The 22,130-nt window shown below is 40.1% G+C and overlaps 1 protein-coding gene across 2 annotated transcripts; it reads right to left on the bottom strand.

Annotated features, from left to right (window-relative positions):
• Positions 1–482: 482 nt before the first annotated feature.
• Positions 483–21,455, bottom strand: LOC117271143 (uncharacterized). 2 transcript variants are annotated; one of them, XM_078173751.1, is made up of 3 exons: positions 21,295–21,455; positions 16,678–16,799; positions 483–10,987 (listed from the first exon to the last, which is right to left on the bottom strand). In XM_078173751.1, the coding sequence occupies exon 3, from the start codon at positions 10,940–10,942 to the stop codon at positions 1,349–1,351; it is 9,594 nt and encodes a 3,197-aa protein (XP_078029877.1). In that variant the 5' UTR covers positions 10,943–10,987; positions 16,678–16,799; positions 21,295–21,455; the 3' UTR covers positions 483–1,348. The 2 variants fall into 2 exon arrangements, with proteins under 2 accessions (XP_078029877.1, XP_078029878.1); XM_078173752.1 differs by having other exon boundaries at positions 16,652–16,799.
• Between the last annotated feature and the right edge of the window lie 675 nt (positions 21,456–22,130).

Here is a 22,130-nt window from a genome sequence, read left to right on the forward strand (position 1 = left end):
ACATGCCACTTATTATATTGATTTGCTTATTGTTATGTTTACTCGATGTTTTTCAAGTGTCCCAGTGCAACAGCATGTGATCTAAAGGGGTAAATACAATGACAAAGAGCAAAGTGAACCTGGAGCACTTTGTGTTCACATTGCACAGGTTAAGAGAACCGCATCGCAGACTTGAAGCAAACTATATTCAGACCACTTTCCGAGGTGGTCTAAGTACAGTTCCCTTCAGAGGGGTCTGAGTTCTCTTGGAGTGCTCCCATATGCGCAAAAATGCCGAGTCACAGCTCTGAGTCCATTTAGAGGACTGAAAAGGACCAAGTGTCAAAACACCCTAAGATAAAACAGTTGGTTTAATACTCCTAAAGTAGAGATGAGCAAATGCAAAAGACTTGAGATCTATCTCTATAAGCAAATGGTCATAAATCACAACCATATCATTTATAATACAAGTTCACAGTATTTGAAATGAGTACACAGAAGAGGATGCTTTCAAAGTTTATATAAATGTACTAAAACAGCAATGAGCAATAGACAAGTCCATGCAGATACAGGTCATTTTGATTTTTGTTATCCTGTATATCCATGAAATGCTGCGGTTACCAATTAAGAACAAAGTATGGACACACTCATATTTACAAATTTATGACAGATTCACAGTGTCCACCGTTTGTGTCATTTACAAAATCTTTTCGTTGCAAACTTTTTTCCTTTTTCAAAAATAAAAGTGACATTAATCTATGTATAAAATGATCAGGAAAAAAAAACAGAACAGGCACTTTTAAAGTAAGGCGAGACCGTCTCACATGACTATAATACAATTATTTGATATCCACAAAGTCAGCAATGTCCAGTCTCAATTGACCAAAAGAAAAGGAAACAAAAAACTTTCATAACTTTCTGAATTTTCATATTGTCCATTTTTTTAGAACACAAAAAGGTAAAGCACAATATTGACAGCTCTTTGCCATGAAACATGTTCCTCCGATCAGTCCGTCTTTTTGGCTCTCAAAGGCCACAGTGTCTGATACAAATTCTTACAAATGAAAAGACCGCAGACTACTGACTGCAGAAAAAAGAAACATAAAAAAGTGTAATGTATTTTCAACTTGTCCTTTTTACAACAAAACTTCAAAGCAGAATATTTACAACCTTATGCATTAGCCATCTGTTAGGCCTCCATTTCTTGAGTATGAGTTTACCCGAGCTTTTTAAAGTATACATTCCTGAAATAAGTCACGAATTACATTCTCAATACAGTTCCATAGAAACCAAGGCAGCTAATAGCATCTGTTTAGTGTGAAACTATAATTTAGAGGCTTAAGGATTTCATTACTGTTAGATGCCCACTTCATTTTCTGTGAACTTCACCTTGCTGCAAGTCAGCTGGCACATTTTCTTGCCCTTGTTTGATCAATGTGCTCTCATTGCCTGGACCTATGGTTACCATGGGGCATCCGACTGCTTGAACTGGGACTAAATACTGAACACCCTCAGTGTTCAGTCTGGGTGTTATGTTACTCACAATGTCAGGACGTATAGCAGGTCCTTGTGGTTCTGCCAGGATGTAACACTGGACATACTGGTTTTGCAATCCCGCCTGCGGTCCAACAAAGTTTGGCAAAACTACCACTGGCATATACCCAAGGAGTCCTGTAGCCACATCTGGGACTAAGTGCTGAGCATCTTCAGTGTTTGACTTTGTCTTGACATCATCGTTATGTTTTTCCTCTGTGTCTGGTTCTGGTTTAATATTGCCATGATGTGGATTGTACTCCTCTTTAATCTGTGCATTTCCCGGGAGAGGACTGTCACAACCTTCACTCACTGGACTCCCACTCAATGGCACTAACATTTCAGTGTCTGGTTCTGATTTCATATTGCCATAATGTGGCTCATGCTCCTCCTCTTTCTTCTGTATGTTTCCCTGGAGAGGACTGCCACTACCTACGCTCAATAGACTTCCACTCATCTGCACTATTGTCCCAGTGTCCAGTTCTGGTTTCATATTGCCATACTGTGGATAGTACTTCTCCTCTTTTGTCTGTATGTTTCCCTGGACAGGACTGCCACAAGCTTCACTCTCAAGACTCCCACTCATGGGCACTGCCGTCTCAGTGTCCAGTTCTGGTTTCATATTGCCATACTGTGGATCGTACTTCTCCTCTTTTGTCTGTATGTTTCCTTGGACAGGACTGCCACAAGCTTCACTCTCAAGACTTCCACTCATGGGCACTGCCCATAGACTTCCACTCATCTGCACTATTGTCCCAGTGTCCAGTTCTGGTTTCATATTGCCATACTGTGGATCGTACTTCTCCTCTTTTGTCTGTATGTTTCCCTGGACAGGACTGCCACAAGCTTCACTCTCAAGACTCCCACTCATGGGCACTGCCGTCTCAGTATCCAGTTCTGGATTCATATTGCCAAAATGTGCATCATACTCCTTCTCTCTGATTTGTATGTCTCCCTGGAGAGGACTGTCACAACCTTCACTCACTGGACTTCCACACATTGGCAGTGCCGACCAAGGATCTATTGAGAACTCAGTGTCCTCATAGGACCCAGCCACCTCGTTAGTTTCAACATCATTAAGAAAATCAACATCACTGGAATCGGAATGGTTTCTGCCCATTTTCTTTTTTTTGACTGGTTCTTTCCTGGAATGCTTTTTTGGTTTCTCATTATGTGTCTTGGGAGCAAATATAAATGGCAACTTGAAGACTTCATGTGGTCTGTTTCGATTCATGTCACGTTGCTTGACCATGGCTTGGACTTTGGATGTAGTAGCTATGGAAAATTCCCAGCGCCTGTAATGTTGTGAGCTAAGATCAAAGTTATAGTCAAGAATGTCAAACATAGTGTGTGGCATGTAGTTCCCTGGGTTCTTGACTGCAAATTTATGGATCTCACACACTACAGCTCTCGTCAATAAATTCAAGTCCAGCTTCTCTTTCTTGCCTGATTTTGATGTGACATCTAGATCCAGACCTATCTCTGTGCAATGGGGAAAACATTTCCCTTTTCTCTGTTGATGTGTCTTTGATTTTACCACACTTGTGTTAGGACTTGGCAGCGTGGGTCTTTCCTCCTTAGTTTGAAGTGCCAGCATCCTTTTTTTAATAGTTTCCTTCCTTTCGCTAATCTGCGTGGCAGATGCCTCAACAAGTTTTAAATGCCTGGGTTGTCTTTGTGGCTGAAAAACAAAGGCTTCATCCAACCATGCGTGTCCACCATCCTTGTGTATTTCTTTACTAAGCCAGACTTTGTTCCATATATCTACAGGCTGCAGGCTCATGTTGAAGTTGTTTTCAATGATTGCACGAAAAGTTTTATGTTTTGACCCACACAATTTTTTGGCAAAACTAGCCACTTCAACGATAATCCCACTTGTCAAGACATGCATGTCAAGTTTATCTTTTGGTTGGTCTTTGTTCACACACAGGTTCAAACCTATTTTCTTGCAGCGAGGGTAGCGGTCCATTATCGTCTCCTCTGTTGCTGAGGAGGTAAGGGAAGGATCCTTTGCAGGCTTTTGTTCTATGCAGTTTGCATCTGCAGAAACTGTGTCTAGCATTATATGTGAACGAGGATGATGCATTTCACTGGGATTGGATTCATCCTGATGAAGCTTATCATTTCTGTCTTGATAGCATTTAGGGCAATAGTTAGGACTGTCAGAAATAGGTTCTTGTATGTCAGGGAGTTCAAAAGGCATATTCATTCGAGGATTGCTACTTTTGTGCTTTCTTAGCCCCAAAACTTTTTTCCAAATTTGCAGCATAAAGGCACTGCGATGCAGCTCACTCTTGAAATCAAGATGAAAATTATACTCCAGTATCTCTGTGATGAAATACTTTTCTGCTGAGTGCAGTGCGTTGGCAAATGTATCCACTTCGACCATGATGCCATTGGTCAGTAACATGGGATCAAGATTCTGCTTTACTCCAGATCCTACACTGAAATCAATGCCCAATGTTTTGCATCTGGGGTAAGAATATAATGGGCAATGTTCTCCGTGAGGTATTGAGAGGATTTGCTGCATTTGATTGGCCCGCAATTTCCACAGCTTTAAATCTAACTCTTCTGGGTATTCAGTCTTGTCGTCCATTACTGCAGCCTGGGAATATCCAGTACCACTTGCATCTAAAGTTTGGTCATTCTGGCAATCTTGATTTAGGTTTGTTGCTTTTGTGCCCTTTATTTTCAAATGTTTTGAAAGTTTTGATGATAGATTCTTTTGCTCACATACAGCAGCAACAATACTTCTGGCATCTCCACTTTGCAAATCGAAATCAAAATTGTGTCTGAGAATGTCAAGACAAATCTGCTCAAATGTTCCACACAATTGTTCTGCAAAGTTTGTCACTTCACTCATTGCTCCATTGGTCAGTTTGTTGATATCCAGTTTTGTGTTTTGTTTACGGTTGTTTACGTGTAGCTTCAGACCAATTTCCTTGCAGAAGGGATAAGGATCCACAATCATCTCTGATATATGTTCTTTGCTTTCAGTGTGTGAATCAGAAGGACACACAGGAGCAACATCACATTCTTCCATTCTTGATTCGATGCTGAGTTCAGAATTGACACTGACCATGCTCTGATTTGCCATATTTATTGATAGCATGGGACCAGGAAGTTCAAAGACCTCTTTTGAGAATCTGACTGCATCTTCGCAACTTCTCAGTTTTCTTACTCTTTTCATAATTTCACATGTAAAAAGATCCCTCTGGTGTTGACTCTGCAGGCCAAAGTCAAAGTTGTACTCAAGAATCTCCATGATGAAATCCTGTTGAGATGAATTCATTGCTAAAGCAAATTTAGCAACTTCAAGCATAACAGAATTAGTTAAAGAGTCAACACTGATGTGTTGCTTTGGGCCAAATCCAACATTGAACTTAATGCCTGCTCTCTTGGACTTGGTGAATTTACCAAACTGTTTGTTTGGTGAGGAGAGGATTTGTTTTATACGGTTAGCACGCAACTTCCACAGGGTGTTCTCTGTTCCCATTTCATCTTGCTCCATATCACATTCATTTGGCACAAGAGTCTGTGTTTGCTCTTCACCCCCTGAATCTGTGATGTTCAAATCTAGATCTGACTCTCTCTTTCTGTTTTTGAACGCTTCTTTCAATTCACTTTTCCGCATGGATGTTGCCTGTTTCACTTTACTTGCATGTCTAAATTGTTTTTGTGGATACTGTTGAATTACATAGACTTCACTTAACCAGGCCTGATTGCCAGATTTTTCATTCTTCCTCGGCAATGCAAGGAACATCGCTGCAGGATTGACAACTTGCCTCTGCAACGCAATTTTGAAGTTGTGTTCAAGGACATCATTGATGATGATGCATTTTGACCCACACAATTTCACGGTAAAACTGAACACTTCATTTATAATGCCGTATGTCAATAAATGCAAGTCCATTTTATCTTTTGGTTGGTCTTTGTCTACGCACAGGTTCAGACCAATTTTCTTGCAGTGAGAGTACCTGTCAATTATTGTTTCCACTGCTGCTGAGAGAGTCAAGGACAGATCCTTTGCAGGCTTCTGTGCTGTGGAGTTTGCATCAGCAAGGAATGTGTCAGTCAGGGTATGTGGACGGGGATGATGCATGTGACCAGGATCAGATTCATCCTGATGAAGCTTGTCAGTTCTGACTTGATAGCATCTGGGGCAACAACTGGTAGATTCTTGTATGTACCTCAGGTCAGGAAGTTCAAAAACCATATTCAATCGAGTAGCTGTGAATTTTTTATTCCTACGTGCTGCTCGAATTACATGCAAAGTTCGATATGCAAATGCAATGCGATGCAGCTCATTCTTGAAATCAAGATGAAAATTGTACTCCAGTATATCTGTGATGAAATACCTTTGGGATGATAGCAAGGCTGTGGCAAACTTGTTCAGTTCATCCATGATGCCATTGGTCAGTAACTTGGGATCAAGATTTTGTTTAACTCCAGATCCTACATTGAAATCAATGCCAATTTCTTTGCATCTGGAGTAAGAATAAAATGGGCAATGTTCTTCATGAGGTACTGAGAGGATGTACTCAATATGACTGGCCCGCAATTTCCACAGCATTAAATTGTGTTCATCTCGCTGTTGGATGTCAGAAGTGTCTACGTATTGGTCTATGGTAGCAGCCTCGGAAGGACCAACATTGCTTGCATCTAAATTTGGGCTGTTCTGGCAATCCAGTTGCAACATTGTTGAATAATCTGTTCCTGTGTCTTTCATTTTCCTGTCGAGGCTAGCACAGTTTGATAGATTCTTCTGCTCCATTATGGCAGGAATTCGTGCAAGAATATCTCTGGCAAGATCAGATTGTCCACTTTGCAAATCAAGATCCAAGTTGTGTCTGAGAATGTCAAGACAAATCTGCTCAAATGTTCCACATAACTGTTCTGCAAAGTTTATCACTTCAGTCATTGCTCTACTGCTCAGTCTGCTGATATCCAGTTTTTTGTTTGGTTGTCTTTTGTTCACATGTAGTTTTAGACCTATTTTGTTGCAGAAGGGATAAAGATCCATAATCGTCTGTGAAATGTGTTCTTTGGTTTTAGCATTTACATTCGAAGGACACACAGGGGCAACATCACAATCCTCAATTCTCAATTCACTGCTGAGTTCGGGATTGACACTGCCCATGCTCTGATTTGCCATATTTACTGATGACATGGGACCAGGAAGTTGCAAATACTCTTTTGAGAATCTGACTGCATCTTCACATCTTCTCGGTTTTCTTACTCTTTTCATAATTTCACATATGAACAGATCCCTCTGGTGTTGACTCTGCAGGCCAAAGTCAAAGTTGTACTCAAGAATCTCCATGATGAAATCCTGTTGAGATGAATTCATTGCTAAGGCAAATTTAGCAACTTCAAGCAAAACAGAATTAGTTAAAGAGTCAACACTGATGTGTTGCTTTGGGCCAAATCCAACATTGAACTCAAGGCCTGCTTTCTTGGACCAGGAGTATTCACCAAACGCTCTGTTCGGTGAGGACAGGATTTGTTTTACACGGTTAGCACGCAACTTCCACAGAGTCTCTGTTCCCATTTCCTCTTGCTCCATGTCACATTCAGTTTGCTCATCTCTAAGAGTCTGTGTTTGCTCATCACCTCCTGAATCTGTAATGTTACCCCAGTCTAGATCTGACTCTCCTAGAGGACAAGTGTAGTAGCTCTCTGTTCCCATTCTCTCTGGTGCTGTTACTTTCCCCTTGCTTTGTAGTGCCAGCTTTCTGTTTTTGAACGTTTCTTTCAATTCACTTTTCCGCATGGATGTTGCCTGTTTCCCTTTACTTGCATGTCTAAATTGTTTTTGTGGATGCTGTTGAATTACATAGACTTCACTTAACCAGGCCTGACTGCCAGATTTTTTATACTTCGGTACTGTAAGGAACATCGCTGCAGGATTGACACCTTGCCTCTGCATATCAATTTTGAAGTTGTGTTCAAGGACATCATTGATGATCTTATTTTTTGTCCCACACAGTTTTATGGTAAAACTGAACACTTCATTTATAATGCCATTTGTCAATAAATGCAAGTCCACTTTATCTTTTGGTTGGTCTTTGTCTACGCACAGGTTCAGACCAATTTTCTTGCAGCGAGAGTACCTGTCAATTATTGTTTCAGCTGCTGCTGAGAGTCTCGAGGACAGATCCTTTGCAGGCTTCTGTGCTGTGGAGTTTGCATCAGCAAGGAATGTGTCAGTCATGGTATGTGGACGGGGATGATGCATGTGACCAGCGTCAGATTCGTCCTGATGAAGCTTGTCACTTCTGACTTGATAGCATCTGGGGCAACAATTGGTAGATTCTTGTATGTACCTCAGGTCAGGGAGTTCAAAAAGCATATTCATTCGACTAAAGTTGAACTTTTTACGTGCTGCTTGAATTGCATACCAAGTTCGATATGCAAATGCACTGCGATGCAGCTCATTCTTGAAATCAAGATGAAAATTGTACTCCAGTATATCTGTGATGAAATACCTTTGGGATGATAGCAAGGCTGTGGCAAACTTGTTCAGTTCATCCATGATGCCATTGGTCAGTAACTTGGGATCAAGATTTTGTTTAATTCCAGATCCTACGTTGAAATTAATGCCAATTTCTTTGCATCTGGAGTAAGAATAAAATGGGCAATGTTCTTCATGAGGTACTGAGAGGATGTACTCAATATACCTGGCCCGCAATTTCCACAGCATTAAATTGTGTTCATCTTGCTGTTGAATGTCAGCAGAAGTGTCTACATATTGGTCTATGGTAGCAACCTCGGAAGGACCAACATTGCTTGCATCTAAATTTGGGCTGTTCTGGCAATCCAGTTGCAACATTGTTGAATAATCTGTTCCTGTGCCTTTTATTTTCCTGTCGAGGCTTGCACAGTTTGATACATTCTTCTGCTCCATTATGGCAGGAATTCGTGCAAGAATATCTCTGGCAAGATCAGATTGTCCACTTTGCAAATCAAGATCCAAGTTGTGTCTGAGAATGTCAAGACAAATCTGCTCAAATGTTCCACACAACTTTTCTGCAAAGTTCATCACTTCAGTCATTGCTCCATTGGTCAGTTTGTTGATATTCAGTTTTTTGTTTGGTTGACTTTTGTTCACATGCAGTTTCAGACCTATTTTCTTGCAGAAGGGATAAAGATCCACAATCTTCTGTGATATATGTTGTCTAGTTTCGGCATGTGAATGAGGCAGACGCACCAGAACAACAGCACACTCCTTAATTCTCAATTCACTGCTGAGTTCTGGAGTTACTCCAACCACACTCTGATTAGCCATATTCATTTTTGATGACATGGGTCCAGGCAGTTGAAAAACCTCTTTTGAGAATTTGACTGCATCTTCACAAATTCTCAGCTTTCTTACTCTTTTCATAATTTCACATGTGAAAAGATTCCTCTGGTGTTGACTCTGCAGGCCGAAGTCAAAGTTGTACTCAAGAATCTCCATGATGAAATCCTGTTGAGACGAATTCATTGCCAAGGCAAATTTAGCAACTTCAAGCAGAACAGAATTAGACAAAGAGTCAACACTGATGTTTTTCTTTGGGCCAAATCCAACATTAAAGTCAAGGCCTGCTTTCTTGGACATGGTGAATTGACAATACTCTTTTTCTGTCTTTGGTGAGGAGAGGATTTGTTTTACACGGTTAGCACGTAACTTCCAAATGATCTCTGTTCCCATTTCGTCTTGCTCCATGTCATGTTTATTTGATGCATTTCTTGGAGTCTGTGTTGGCTCTTCCCCTCCACAAAGCCCTCTTTCATCAGGTTGACTTGCAAATGGTGGGTTCACATTTGAGTTTACAGTTGGTGAACTGGATGAGATTTCAGTGGTGGTGAATAAAGGCGTACAAAAACCAAGATAACTTGGTTCTGAGTCTCCAGCAATGTCAGAGCTCAGTGAACAACTTTTTGGGCTTTGTAAGTGATCCAGTTTGCCAGTGTATCCTGGATTTGTGACTTTGTCAGAGTCTTGATCAGACTCTCCTAGTGGAAAAGTGTGACAATGATCTCCCTCCACTTTTTCACTGGTATACAAATCAGTGTGATGAGAGAGTGAGTTTGTCTCCATGTCTTCAAACTGTCCTATTCTGTGTCTTTTGTTCACCCTTTCACTTGATCTTGACAGTGCCCTCTTTTTCTGGTTACTTTTTAAATCAGACTGCCTTCTTTTCATCACATCCTTGAGGTGATACTGTGTGGCTTCCACATTGGACAGTGTTGAAAACTTAGTTCTTTTTAAGGGGTTTGTCTGGAAGGAAAACTGCTCATCTTTAAAATTTAGGCTGATTTTGGTACCAGTGGCGAGGAGTCGATTTCTTCTTCTCAGCAGGTGAGATATCTTGAACCACAGTCGACTTTTCCCTTGTTGACTTTTGAGATCAAGTTCAAAATTGTGCTCCAACACATCAAGAACAATAGGGCTGTAGGATGCAGTCAGTATCCTGGTAAAGTGTACTAATTCTAACATCACGCCCTTTGTCAGCAAATCTGGATCTAGACTTTGTTTCGACCCAACGTCAAGGTTCAGACCAATTCCTTCACAGTAAGGAAACAAAGGGGGAAGACAATCCTCCTGTAATTCTTCTGCTGACTGTGCTTTTGAATACTTAAATTCATACTCATGTTCACTGTCATCACCAGGTGCTTTGTCCATCTCTACTGAGAGGCCTTCTGTCTGTAAGTGTTCTTTGGGTGTTACTTGTGAATACCTGAATTCATCCTCATGTTCACTGTCATCACCAGGTGCTTCGTCCATCTCTGCTGAGAGGTGTTCTGTCTTTAAGTGTTCTTTGGGTGTTACTTGTGAACACCTGAATTCATCCTCATGTTCACTGTCATCACCAGGTGCTTTGTCCATCTCTACTGAGAGGCCTTCTGTCTGCAAGTATTCCTTGGATGTTACTTGTGAAAACTTGAATTCATCTTCATGTTCACTGTGATCAGTTTCATCCATCTCCACCAGGTGCTCTGAAGATGCAGTGGTCAGTCCATAGTTGCTGTTGCGTTCTGCCTTAGATGATGTGTCAAACAGAGTGAAAACTTCATTTTTATCTTTAGGAGGTTTCCTGCTCAGCTCTTTGACTTTGTAGTGAATACGAGCAGAAAAATCAATCCGCTGTTGCTCATTTTCAAAGCCTAGATCAAAATTGTTCTCCAAAATGTTTGTCAAAAAACGCCTTTTACTCTTGTTCACGATTTTAGCAAAGTTACAAATCTCAAGTATGACACCATTGGTCACTAACTGTAAGTCCAGTTTTTTCTGTGCGCTGGATGCTACATTAAAGTCCAATCCTATTCTATTGCTGAAATAGAATGGATCTGGACGTCTTGAATATTTCTTAACATGCATAATGCGCCACTGCCATACTTTGTTGGCGTCCATCTTCTTTGTCCTGCAGGTGTCTGTGTTGTCCATCTACAGTGGTCTAGTGTTCTGCTTGGTCATCCATGTCTTCCTTTCCTGCGTTCAGTTCAGGAGAAAAAAGGACAAATGACACACTATATCTCATCTGTGAGTCATACACAGTTGAAATGTATCATGTAATATTTATCAGAGTAAAACACACAACATTTGTAGAGCTGACCTTCGAATCCATTCAACTTCAGTGCTCAGAACGAAATTAATTCAAAGCATTCAATTCCAACACTAGAATTAAGATAAAAATATTCACAAACGAAAAAACACTAATGGTCGGTGATAAGTAGTCTTTAACTTTTGATTGAACACTAAATTAAAACCCTTGGTGCACACTGCAGCACAATCAAACAGATGCGCAACTCAGAGCATCAGAAGTGTCTCTGACACCAGACTCAGAGCAGACTGGTGGAACTGGAAAATGCCTATTAGGCCTACTAGTTACTACTTTCCAGTTTGTAAAACATGCCGCAAAAAAGTCGCGGCCAAAGGATCAAACACGAGCAACATGATACAATACCTGCAGGACAACCACCTGGCTTTACATGCGCAAGTAAAGGTAAATGCACAATAACTGGGTTAAAATACGTCAATCTCAATTTATCTAATGTAATATTGAATTAAAAATTAGTTAGTGTGTCATTTGCAATTAATGGCGTAGTGGTATGATACGAGTTGGGCTTACAGTGCAACGTGACAAGCTAAGGCACGTCTCAGAAACTTTTTTGATGGATAGTTTTGCAGTTTGTGTGCACACAGCGTGAGGTTGAAATGGTTTTGGGCATGTGCAGCTCTTGGAGTGAGACGACAGGCAGAAACTCACGTCCACACGAGTGTGGGATTTCACAAATGCACGTCGTTTATTTTTACATCAACTTAAAAACACTCCAAGCTTACCAAGCCCAGTTGTACGGCTACTACTAGGGCTGGACGATTATGGCAAAAATAATAATCACGATTATTTTGACTGATATTGAAATCACGATTAATAAACACGATTATTCATTGATTTCAAAACTCCACCAAAACTCAACTTTAAATATAACTTAAAAGAAGAGCCAGACATAAATTAATAACAAGTAAACAAGTTAAAAAAATAAAAATAATAATAGTACATTACCATAATAATAGCAATAAAAACAATAAATAAAAATAAATACTAGGGCTGACCTGAAAAATCTGAAGCTTTGAAGCTTCATTCGATGGCACGGGATTCGATTGTGAATTTTTTTTTTTGAATATTCTGCCTTTATTTTCTCCCGTTTTTTTGGGGGGTGGGGGACCTTGAATGCAACGCCATCTCCGACCGCTCGTGTTGCCTTTGGGGGCAGACACGACAGCATGACAAACTTTGCAAACAAAATCCTTTTGCTCGACGTCCATCAACTTGAAGCCAAAATGTTTCCAGATGACTGAAGTTGTCCTACCTTTCTTCTCAACCAAAGGCTGCCTTTCTGCCATGTTCTCAATCGCTTGCTCCACATATTATTGATTGATTGCTATATTATTTTTGTTATGTTGGCATGGAAATAAATTAAACTTAAAGATCTATAAGGAGTGTTCATGAGATTTTACACATTTATAGTGTGAAATTAATGAATGCATAATAATCGTGATAATTGTAAAACCATTATTATTTCTCTAACAATAATCGTACCAAGAAAATCTATAATCGTGACATCTGTAGTCAGGGCATATTTTAAAGTGCAACCACACATCTGATGACCTCTTGGACATGTCTGCCAGCTCTGAGCGCGCTTGCTGTCAGTATCGGACTGGTGGGGGTTAGTGTTGCGTTCAAGGCCTCCCCCCCAAAAACGGGGGAAAAAAGTGCCGAAGCTTTGAATGTATTTTTTTTCTACAATCGAATCCCTTGCCATCGAACGCAGCTTCAAAGCTTCAAATTTTTTGGGTCAGCCCTAAACATTTGATACTCATAGATTCTTAAATGTGAGGATTTGCAGGTTTGTCTCTTTCTTCTTGTTAATTTAAAGAAGAGATTAAACACTTAACAATTATGACAGTGGTTTGTTTGAATTTTAACTTTTGCAAGATACGACACAGCTATGAAACTTGATATCCACCTCGCTTTCCTAGAAAACCTGATTGTGACTTTCCTGTTTCACCAGCAGGGCACAGCCATCTTACAACTTAAGTCAAGTTCAGGCAGCTTTTCACTTTCACCCCTGACGTTTTGACTCCATGGGAACAGGTCCTACCACTATATTTGGTCTTAAGCCCCATTTCCACCAAGCAGTACGGTACAGTTTAGTTCGGTATGGTGTTTTTCACCCCTCGGTTGGGGTACCTAGCACACAGATCTGGTACTAAAAAGGTGGAGCTGTGAACACTGCAGTCTGTTGATTGATCAATAGAGGACGGTCACTCTGCTCAGGGCTGAGTTGTGGCTGGTTTTGAGGCTCATGTAACCACTATTCATAGTGTGGAGAGTTTTATTAGTAAACTGTAACTATAAAATGAAAGGATGTTATGCTGCCTCTTGCAGGAGATGGAGTCTGAGAAATAGTGATTTCATTTACTGGGCTGACTGCCGGCAACTTTTAAGGTGGAATGTTAACTTGTAATGTTACTCAACGCATGAGTTGACGACATGAATCCATCAGCGCAGCTTAAATTTCAATGTGACAATTTTGACCATTACTTTAGTTTTTATTGTCTCTCTTAGATGACATACACTTTAAGTAACAAGTGGATCTTCAAGCATTTGTTTATATGAATTTCAACTGGGTTATGTAAACTGCATATATTCAAATCCTCACTTGGTGTCATTCCTTTGGGCTCTGGCAACACTAAACTCCTGAGCTTGCCTGAGAAGGACTGAATGCACGAACCTGCTACTTTTAAATATCCCACGGAGAGAGACTCTCACTGCAGCATGTTTTATTTTGTTCTGAAAATGTTGGCATGCAACCTAATTCTGTGGATGATAAACATGCAGACTTCCTTCTGTGTCAAAATACAGTTCTCTGTCAAATACAGTGAGTAGCCAATTAATTTTTTACTTTGTCCATGATTCTTCTATCTCATCAAAACTCTCAAACCCTATTACATCAACACTCATTAAAAACAAGTTAAATTATAGCTGCTGCGCAGCAATGGTTGGGGCTGGACAAATTTAGGCAATTCTGAGTAACAAGAGGCAGAATAGGAAGACAACAAGAAAGTTGCCATTACAATGTACATTTGCATTAGTTAAGGCTTGAACTCACAACCCTCTGACACCAAGGTGCATCTTCTATCTGACTAAGCTAATTAGCAAGTGACAACTCATCTGTGGCTTCACAAATTGACTAAGCCAGCCACAAGGGTGACAGCAGCTGTCAAGGCAGATTTTAAACTGCTGTCATAAATTCAATTATCAAGACAAATATCTGAAAATACACATATTGCATCTACACAGCATGGAGATGTTATTTTGTTTTTCCAACAATGATTGATTTACTCCATAACTGAAAAACTGATGTTTAAAATACCATTCTTGCATTGACTCCAATTGTTCACGAGAGCAGAATTCAAAATGCTGTCAAAAATTCAGTTCTTGATATAAAATTCTGATATTTGCCAAACATCTACCACGACTCAAAAATTTTGTCAATTCTTTTCATGAACATTGAAAATGTATTTAACAAGAACTTAGCAAGTATATGTTTACAGTACTGTTTATAGTCAAACATTTTGATGCACTGTAGGCTAAATTTTTGATAAATCAAAAATCTGTGAGGACAGTTTGTGGAAGCCAGTCTGAAGATGCTCTGTAGCAAGTTTGGTTTCAATCGAGCAAAAACTAGGGATGCACTGAATATTCGGTAACCGAATATATTCAGCAACCGAATATATTTAGCCGAATATTGCAAAAAACCCCCACACATTCGGTATTTGGTGGAATAAGTGAAAAGCAAGGCCGAATAATAGCAGCGTGTTCTGATAACGCAATCAAACAACGTGCGGTGATGGACGGAGTAAAATGTCGGCAGTGTGGCGATGTTTTACTCCATCCGTCACCACACTCACATTTGCGACTAAAAATAGTTTTGTGCAAGCAAAAATAAATCATTCAGGAGCACGCTGTGCGAGTACAGATTTCAACCAGCAACAGAAACGAAAGATGAATCCTGCCGGTTGTGGGTTGAACGGGGGTCACAGACACAGACAGGAATGTATTCCTGTCAAATACGGCTCTGCGACGCAAGATAACGGCTTACTGGCGACCGAGAAGCCCGGCTCCTCCAGGTCCAGTAAGTCTTCATAGTTGTCATGACTGCCCAAAAGTACCTGAACAGCCGAGCTGTGGCGGCACAAAGGTTTGTGACAGAGGAGAAGTGTCAGAAGAGAAATGAGCCATTCACATTTCTCTCTTTGTGGCAGGTAACGGTCCACAAACCTCACCACACTTTAGGGACTTTTCTTAACTTATGAAGGGACTGTTCTTTACTTGTCAGGGGAGGAGGGTGGCTGGTTGATTTTTATTTTATCTATTTATTTTATTTTGATCCCCCCCTATGTTAATCACTTATTGATGCTGTTTTTGAAGTATGAATAAGTCAATAAGTAATTTATTTCATTGAAATATCATTGATGTATTATAGAAAAGTGATTTATCTTTTTATAAATGACAAAAGGCACATCTGCCTCATTTTCGCTGTGGTATCGTGATACTACTCAGAACCGTGATGCTTTCATTGGTATTGTACCGTGGGTCCCAGTTTTGGTACCGTGACAACACTAACCTGGAGGGCGTTCATCTGCAAAAAGTAATGAAAAACTAAACAACGGCATTCGGTATTCGGCCAAGCATTTAATTTTATTTGGCTTCGGCCACAAATTTTCATTTCGGTGCATCCCTAGCAAAAACTGTGGGAGGAGATAGGTTTAAGAAGTTTTACGGATTTTGGAAAAAAAAAACAGAGTAATGAACTTCATAATTTGCAATACAATATACAAAAGGTCTTTCACTATTGAGGCTATATTTTGGTGAAAGTTGTGAAGTTGTACCACATATGGTTGATTTGTTACGAATACTGAAGTTTGATTGCAGTGTCATATCTTGCCTAAGGTAAAGTTCAAATGTACCACAATCATACTGTTCAGTGTTTCATCTCCACTTAAGTATCTGTGGGTTTTTAGACTGCTGATCAAAAACATAGATCATTTCTTTGGGTCTCTGGGTATTTGTGATGGGCATTAAACAATATCTGACATCGCCTTGGCTAAATGATTAAACACTAAAACCAAACACTAAACTAAAACCATGTTGCAATTAAGTTGTAAGCATTTCTTTAGAAATGAGATACAGTGATTCCTCAAGCAGCAATGTGCGGGAGCTGGTGTGTTTTGATTTCGTCACAGTACAACTGTAGTACTGCATACTTAAATTTAAGACTAACTGACCCATAGTTATCAAAAGCTTTGCTGATACATACGTATGTCTCTGTAAAAGAAGAACACATCTCTAAGCATAAAAGCACTGAATATTTCTGATTCTGAAACTAAACATGTAAATTAATGTAAAGTCGCCGCATCGGTCACAATGTGTTACATTAATGCCAATCTATTGAAAAATCATCTCTGTACATTGCCCATATTCTCTGTTCTTCTTCTACTGTGATAACTGTTATGCACCGAAGAACCAGGGCAAACTCCTTACATGTGAAAACCTAACTGGCAATAATCAAGACTCTGGTTACAGACCAGTGTGATTTGAGTTTGCTCCACACCTTGTAAGACATGATTTAGGTTAGGAAACAGCTCCTCCAACATGTCTGGCCCACACTGCATGTCTGCATCCTGGTTGGACGTACTCCAGTCGGCAATGGGACGGTGTTGGTACTGTGCAAGCCTGAAAGAAACAAGTTTGAATGCTCATTAACTCGTGCATGCAAAACTTCCATGGCACTCCCAAAATATGAACATCAACAACAGAAGAGAAAAGGAAATTTCTCAAGAAATTTTGAGTGTATGCCTGTTGCTAGGTGGACATGTCAATGCTAATATTACCAGTACAAGTAAAAAAGCCATGGGTCACATACATCATTCTTATAAAGTCTATAGGTTCATGGGACACACACTGTGTTTGTCTATTAGACTAGCTCTCAATATTCCATCCCAGTGTTTCCGCTTCATTCATTTAGCAGCGGCGTGTCGTGTTTGATTGAGTTATCAAAACACGCCGCTATTATTCGGCCTTGCTTTTCACTTATTTCACCGAATACAGAATCTGTGTTTTTTTTTGCAATAACCAAATAAATTCGGTTACCGAATATTCGGTGCATCCCTATTAAAAAAGTATTAACAAAATGTTTAAAAAATTCATTTCAAACATTTTAAAATTACATCAAGGCACCAGATATAGATACAGTCAGCAATGACGGGAACACCCACAAACGTCACATCCGGTTAGAGTCGAGGGGGAAAACAAACCAGTCTCTGCCATTAGCCACAATGCCGAAGAGTTGCTGTGTGCCCTTTTGCACCGCAAATAAACAAAAAATATCACCAATTAAGGTTTAACATTTGACCAAATAATAAAATGGAACCACAAAGGAGGACAAAATGGCTTCAATCTATCAGAAGAGAGGATGAGTTTGGCAGATTATGGGACCCAACAACAAAACCTGTGTATGTCTGCAGTCAGCACTTCATTTCAGGTAAGTTTAATGTAATGTAAACCATTTCCAAACAATCGTAGACTATGTCAGGGGTATCAGGAATATTAGATTAATTGTTTAAACGCTAGTGAACGTTGTACTACATTTGTAATTTGTGTAGATTTCCTCGCAACATGTACAAAAGTACACATTCAGTACCTAAGTATAAGTACAGATACTTGTGTACAAAAGCCTGGTAAAAGTAGAAGTACTGATTAAAGTTCTTTACCGAGTACGGTATATGTAAAAAAACAAAGAAAAAAAAGTGCTGGCTCTGAAATGTACTCCAAGCATAAAATAAAATATAGCCCTCTGAAGGACATTTCTATTGCCTGTTTCTGTGCAAAGCTAAAAGCTCTCTTCTGGTAGCTTGAAGCCATTTTGTCCTCCTTTGTGGTTCCGTTTTATTATTTGGTAAAATGTAAAACTTTAATTGGTGATTTTTTTTTGTTTATTTGTGGTGCAAAAGGGCACACAGCAACTCTTCGGCATTGTGGCTAAAGGCAGGGACTGGTTTGTTTTCCCCTCGGCTCTAACCGGATGTGACGTTTGTGGGCGTTCCCGTCATTGCCGACTGTCAAGGCTATTCAAGAGACGGCTGAGACAAAGAGCATGGATACCAAGAGGCGAAGCTCCATTGAATTTCTGCCAACAGCCACTAGGGGCGCTACCGCCATTTTGGACTGTTGAGCTCAGACTGTTGCGCCCAGACAATATGCAAGATGTCAAGGAGAGAGGAGGAAAAAAGTAAAAGAAAACAGTGTAGTGCAATTAACTGCAACAACTACCAGTGGAACACCCCGCACCTGGTCTTCCACCATTTCCCGAAGGATCCCAACAGGTAAGAACTCCTGAGGTGTAAATTTTAAGTGTTTTAATATCAATTTAATATGACAGTTTTGGAGGGAAGATAACACTTAAAGAAGATTAACTTGATTACGCCTTCAAAATCACCCCATAAGCCAATCTACCAAATATATATATATATATATATATATATATATATATATATATATATATATATATATATATATATATATATATATATATATACACACACACAGAGTACAGGCCAAAAGTTTGGACACACCTTCTCATTCAATGCGTTTTCTTTATTTTCATGACTATTTACATTGTAGATTCTCACTGAAGGCATCAAAACTATGAATGAACACATGTGGAGTTATGTACTTAAAAAAGGTGAAATAACTGAAAACATGTTTTATATTCTAGTTTCTTCAAAATAGCCACCCTTTGCTCTGATTACTGCTTTGCACACTCTTGGCATTCTCTCGATGAGCTTCAAGAGGTAGTCACCTGAAATGGTTTTCCAACAGTCTTGAAGGAGTTCCCAGAGGTGTTTAGCACTTGTTGGCCCCTTTGCCTTCACTCTGCGGTCCAGCTCACCCCAAACCATCTCGATTGGGTTCAGGTCCGGTGACTGTGGAGGCCAGGTCATCTGCCGCAGCACTCCATCACTCTCCTTCTTGGTCAAATAGCCCTTACACAGCCTGGAGGTGTGTTTGGGGTCATTGTCCTGTTGAAAAATAAATGATCGTCCAACTAAACGCAAACCGGATGGGATGGCATGTCGCTGCAGGATGCTGTGGTAGCCATGCTGGTTCAGTGTGCCTTCAATTTTGAATAAATCCCCAACAGTGACACCAGCAAAACACCCCCACACCATCACACCTCCTCCTCCATGCTTCACAGTGGGAACCAGGCATGTGGAATCCATCCGTTCACCTTTTCTGCGTCTCACAAAGACACAGCGGTTGGAACCAAAGATCTCAAACTTGGACTCATCAGACCAAAGCACAGATTTCCACTGGTCTGATGTCCATTCCTTGTGTTTCTTGGCCCAAACAAATCTCTTCTGCTTGTTGCCTCTCCTTAGCAGTGGTTTCCTAGCAGCTATTTGACCATGAAGGCCTGATTCGCGCAGTCTCCTCTTAACAGTTGTTCTAGAGATGGGTCTGCTGCTAGAACTCTGTGTGGCATTCATCTGGTCTCTGATCTGAGCTGCTGTTAACTTGCCATTTCTGAGGCTGGTGACTCGGATGAACTTATCCTCAGAAGCAGAGGTGACTCTTGGTCTTCCTTTCCTGGGTCGGTCCTCATGTGTGCCAGTTTTGTTGTAGCGCTTGATGGTTTTTGCGACTCCACTTGGGGACACATTTAAAGTTTTTGCAATTTTCCGGACTGACTGACCTTCATTTCTTAAAGTAATGATGGCCACTCGTTTTTCTTTAGTTAGCTGATCGGTTCTTGCCATAATATGAATTTTAACAGTTGTCCAATAGGGCTGTCGGCTGTGTATTAACCTGACTTCTGCACAACACAACTGATGGTCCCAACCCCATTGATAAAGCAAGAAATTCCACTAATTAACCCTGATAAGGCACACCTGTGAAGTGGAAACCATTTCAGGTGACTATCTCTTGAAGCTCATGGAGAGAATGCCAAGAGTGTGCAAAGCAGTAATCAGAGCAAAGGGTGGCTATTTTGAAGAAACTAGAATATAAAACATGTTTTCAGTTATTTCACCTTTTTTTGTTAAGTACATAACTCCACATGTGTTCATTCATAGTTTTGATGCCTTCAGTGAGAATCTACAATGTAAACAGTCATGAAAATAAAGAAAACGCATTGAATGAGAAGGTGTGTCCAAACTTTTGGCCTGTATTGTATGTGTGTGTATATATATATATATATATATATATATATATATATATATATATATATATACACACATATACATACATATCCCACTCTGGGGTTGAGGTGAATAAAATAACTGTGTTGTGACCTAAATAACATGATATCATGCTATCTGCATAAAGTATTAAAGCATGAAATCCCGCATTTTTAATGTACGAAAGCAACCTGTATCATAACTACATGTGTGCCGTTTGTAACAAACCAAACTGCGTGAAAATCAGTTGAAAATTCCGTGAGTTATTCTATTTTACTTGTGCATACAGCTCCTTCCTCAATAGAAGTGAATGCACTGTGGAGGCGAAGCAAGACCCATCCAAGATGGCGGCCGGCGAGGACGTCGGCTCCGATAGGCAGCGGCAGTCAATGCGGCGTCTATGTATGTATGTCTATGTGAATAGCCTTGCATGTGAAGTGTCACACACTTATAATTCCCTCACGCAAACAGTGATAAATAGGTTCCCCGTGAAGGTTTTTTAAAATAAAATTAAATTAAAATTTTCAAGGCAGAGTTTGCCTCTTTGTTTGGAAATGGGTACGCAAAACAATCTGATTCGATTAAAATTTCATTCATAACTTTTTGTGCAGGCCCAGTTGAATAACGCAACAATAATCTGTGGCTGTTGTGAAGCAGAAGGCTTTGTATGCACTGTGATACTTTGCAATATCAGGAAATGGTGCCATGGTATGGCGCAGATATTCTGAACATCTTATTTAACATTGTTAAACACTATTTTCAGCACAGCGTCAAAGCAAATAATGCATAAGCGGGCTCCACTGCGACTTTAAGACTAAAATTGAGCACTTCTGATCGTTTATATTTCATATACGAAGATGAACAATAGTTTGGCGCACACAATATCGGGGTAACTTAGGCATGCAAAGCAAACAGGGAGCCCACGTAACATAGAGAAAAGCACAGCCTCCGCCATGATCGAAACAGAACGAAATAAACGGGTGTGCACGTACCAAATGTGGGCTGAACAATCGCTGAGAATTCCTTCTTCACTCCCAACACGACATAATGTCCCCCAAACGATGTCTTCACTTATAAAAAAACGTCTTAAAATCTCTCAACTGTCGAAGAAACAATGTCGATGCGGCGCGGAATGTGCAGGAAGTGACGAAAGATGATCGAGGGGCGGGTGACGGGTCTGGCGGGGACTTCAAAATAAAAGCGTCTAAGAGTGACTACTAGCGGAGTAAAGAAATAACGGTTTGACAAAGAAAAGTCTTCACCTGTTCATAGAGATTAGATTGGCAGTAATTAAAACAGAAATACAATAGAATTATTAACTCGCAGTAGTGATAAACATAACTGATGTCGACTTTTCTTTTCGTTCTGGGGTGTAAATGTAATAAAATAAACACAAACAAAGCAGACTAGAACAGTTTAAATCAGAATCACAAGAATCACAAATACTTTATTTATCTCTGAAGGGAAATTGTGATTCATTTCTGTAGCTCTGATGTCAAATATAGAGAATGTAGGCATAGAAACAATAAGGATAAGTACTAAGTATGGTGGTGGCAGTTTCTACTAGACAAAACACATCAAGTCAGAAACTTGTCTCTCTCTGTAGTAGTTTAATTCAGCATCTGCAGATGAGAATGAGCTGAGTGCAAGAGTGAGCCCTGTTCACAGGAAATGTCAGATACTTATATTCGCTGACAACGACAACACCTGAGGTCAGGGATCTTTAACTAGTATTGTCAGAGTGGTGACAAAGCAGTTTGGGCCATCTTATCTAGTCATGTCCTTGGACATTAAGTAAAGCACTCACAGCTTGTCACACACTGACAAA

Source organism: Epinephelus lanceolatus, chromosome 13, assembly GCF_041903045.1.
Source record: "Epinephelus lanceolatus isolate andai-2023 chromosome 13, ASM4190304v1, whole genome shotgun sequence".
Lineage (NCBI taxonomy): Eukaryota > Metazoa > Chordata > Actinopteri > Perciformes > Serranidae > Epinephelus > Epinephelus lanceolatus.

What these genes read in the sequence shown, in the direction of transcription:
- LOC117271143 (XM_078173751.1), bottom strand. Translation starts at nt 10,942, where the DNA reads ATGGACAACACAGACACCTGCAGGACAAAGAAGATGGACGCCAACAAA.